The sequence below is a fragment of the Neurospora tetraspora genome (genome assembly GCF_033439725.1).
Source record: "Neurospora tetraspora strain CBS 560.94 chromosome Unknown B0H65scaffold_1, whole genome shotgun sequence".
Classification (NCBI taxonomy): domain Eukaryota; kingdom Fungi; phylum Ascomycota; class Sordariomycetes; order Sordariales; family Sordariaceae; genus Neurospora; species Neurospora tetraspora.
Genome location: NW_026944383.1, coordinates 7063 through 9232, shown reverse-complemented (window position 1 = coordinate 9232; position 2170 = coordinate 7063). Strand labels below are relative to the sequence as shown.

The window sequence follows — 2170 nt, the reverse complement described above, 5'->3', positions numbered from 1 at the left end:
CCCGATACAAATCTTCCTAGGCTATCAATTCCTCCCTTCTTTATATATCGTCCTAAAAATTAGGATTTTTAATCAATAGCCCTACTTTACCTACTTCAATATCCCTTACTAACATAAGGACTACTTCAAATCTAAACAATAAAATCCCTCTTTTATAATCAAATAAAATATCGTTTTCGGCCAACCACATTCTTCCCAAAATTATTTCCCTTTTCAAATTTGGTAGTACGACTATCTACTATTTTTTTTAAAGATAACGTTATTAATACATAGGTAACCTTTCAAGGCTTATCGGATTTCATTGAGTTTAGCTTTCTTATAGGGTATTACTAGCCCTAGTTCGAAATTTTTATAAAGGTCGAAATTTAAATATTTTTTTAATTTACTAGCAAATAATCGGTTTACAAGAATATATATATTTATTCCTATATCTACTAAAACTCATTGAAGTAAGATAAATAATCTATTCTTTACTATAATACAATTAATTAAAAATAATTTTCCTCTACCTAAATAATTCCTCAAATTAAAGTCTAAATATATTTTACTATACCAATTATCTATTTAATTATTAACCTTATTAATTTAAACGGATGCCTCCCCCAAAATAGCAACCTCTTTTCCTAAAGTATTTAATTTTCCGAATCCGATTCTAAATCCAATCTTAAACCGTCGGAATATAAACTATCAACCTCTAATTCTTCGGTCTAATCCTCTAACTACTCCGTCTCAAAACCGTCCGAAACCCCTATATTTTATTAATAATAGCGTTAAACTCAACTTCTAAGGATAAAATCTTAATTAAATCGGAATATAAATCAGATCGGTATTTAATCTTTCTATAATTAAAACAACAGTTCTTAACGCTCAATTTCTTCATTTTGTCGAAAATAGGGCGCTAATATTTCAAAATAATAATAATAAATATTTTAAACTTAAATAATATTCTAGCCGGGGTATAAAGTTTTCTATCTTTCTACTTCTAATCTTCGCTACTACATTTAATACTAAAATCGAGAGATTGAAGGAAAAAATAATAATCCTCAAATATTTTATACTCTTTTAAATAAATCGCCTCGGTAAGGACCGCTAGCGTAAGGAGCACCTTCTTTCGTATATCTCTTTTCCAAAATTCCTTAAGGACTATATACTACCCAACCAAACGTACGAATATAGTTTTAAAATCTTAGAATCATTTAAAAAGCCTCATCTTCAACTTCTCGAAATCCCGTATAGCTTTTTCTTTAGCGGTATAATTATAGTAATCATTCCAAAAATATTGGAACAAATAATCAACTATAAGGATCGCTTCTAAATATCCACCGTTAAAATATAGTAAAATTCCTTCCGCCACTTATCCGCCCAAGCATAATAATACTTCTCCAATCTAAACCCTCTAATCTATAAAATAATCTATATTAATATAAAACTTATTTTATATTTAAAATATCTATATATCGAATAATACTTTATCGTTAGCATTATTATTAAAGACGGATAGGTCGTTCACTTTATAAAATCTCTTCGTACTTCGGGTTAAAGGTACTAATGGACCGATAGGAATATAGTTTCCTACTCCCTAAAGAAGGGGCGATAGGAATTTATTAGGAGGCAGTAAGGATAATAAATCGTATTTATTAAATAGATTATAACTACTTCCCCCTCTATTATTAGATAGGCTTTCATTATTTAAGGGGTCGTCGTCGCTATCCAGCGGATTAATACCGATCTATATACGGGGCGCTATTATTAAGCCCTATAAAAGGTATATAACAGTTATAATAAAGGTTGTGCTCCTTTATAATTAAGAAGCCTTTATACCGGTAGATTACGTACCTTTATTTAAAAGATAAACTTTTAATTTTATTACCTAGTATAACGCCGCTGTATACGCGATAGTCTCTATATTAAATTTAAAAGTAGTAAAATTAGTAAATATATTTAACGGACCTTTTATTATTAAAAAATATAATAAATTAGGCGAAATATACAAAACTTAAAATTATGGTTATTTTATAATAATTTAGATAAAAATTATGAAAATTATTATTATAAGGGCCGTATTAATAGTACTAAGCAGTATAATTAGAATATAGGCAATTGTTATAGTTAATTTAATTATAGTAGATTTAATCCCTATAAACACATTTAATATAGTAACGACCGTACT

General features: G+C 28.1%; 1 protein-coding gene across 1 annotated transcript; it reads right to left on the bottom strand.

The window, feature by feature from the left end:
* Positions 1-1192: 1192 nt before the first annotated feature.
* On the bottom strand, positions 1193-1351 carry B0H65DRAFT_416035 (uncharacterized protein; the record flags this gene model as incomplete). The annotated part of the gene is made up of 1 exon (XM_062824020.1): positions 1193-1351. A coding segment is annotated over one exon (159 nt), but the record flags the coding sequence as incomplete, so codon positions are not given.
* Positions 1352-2170: the final 819 nt, after the last annotated feature.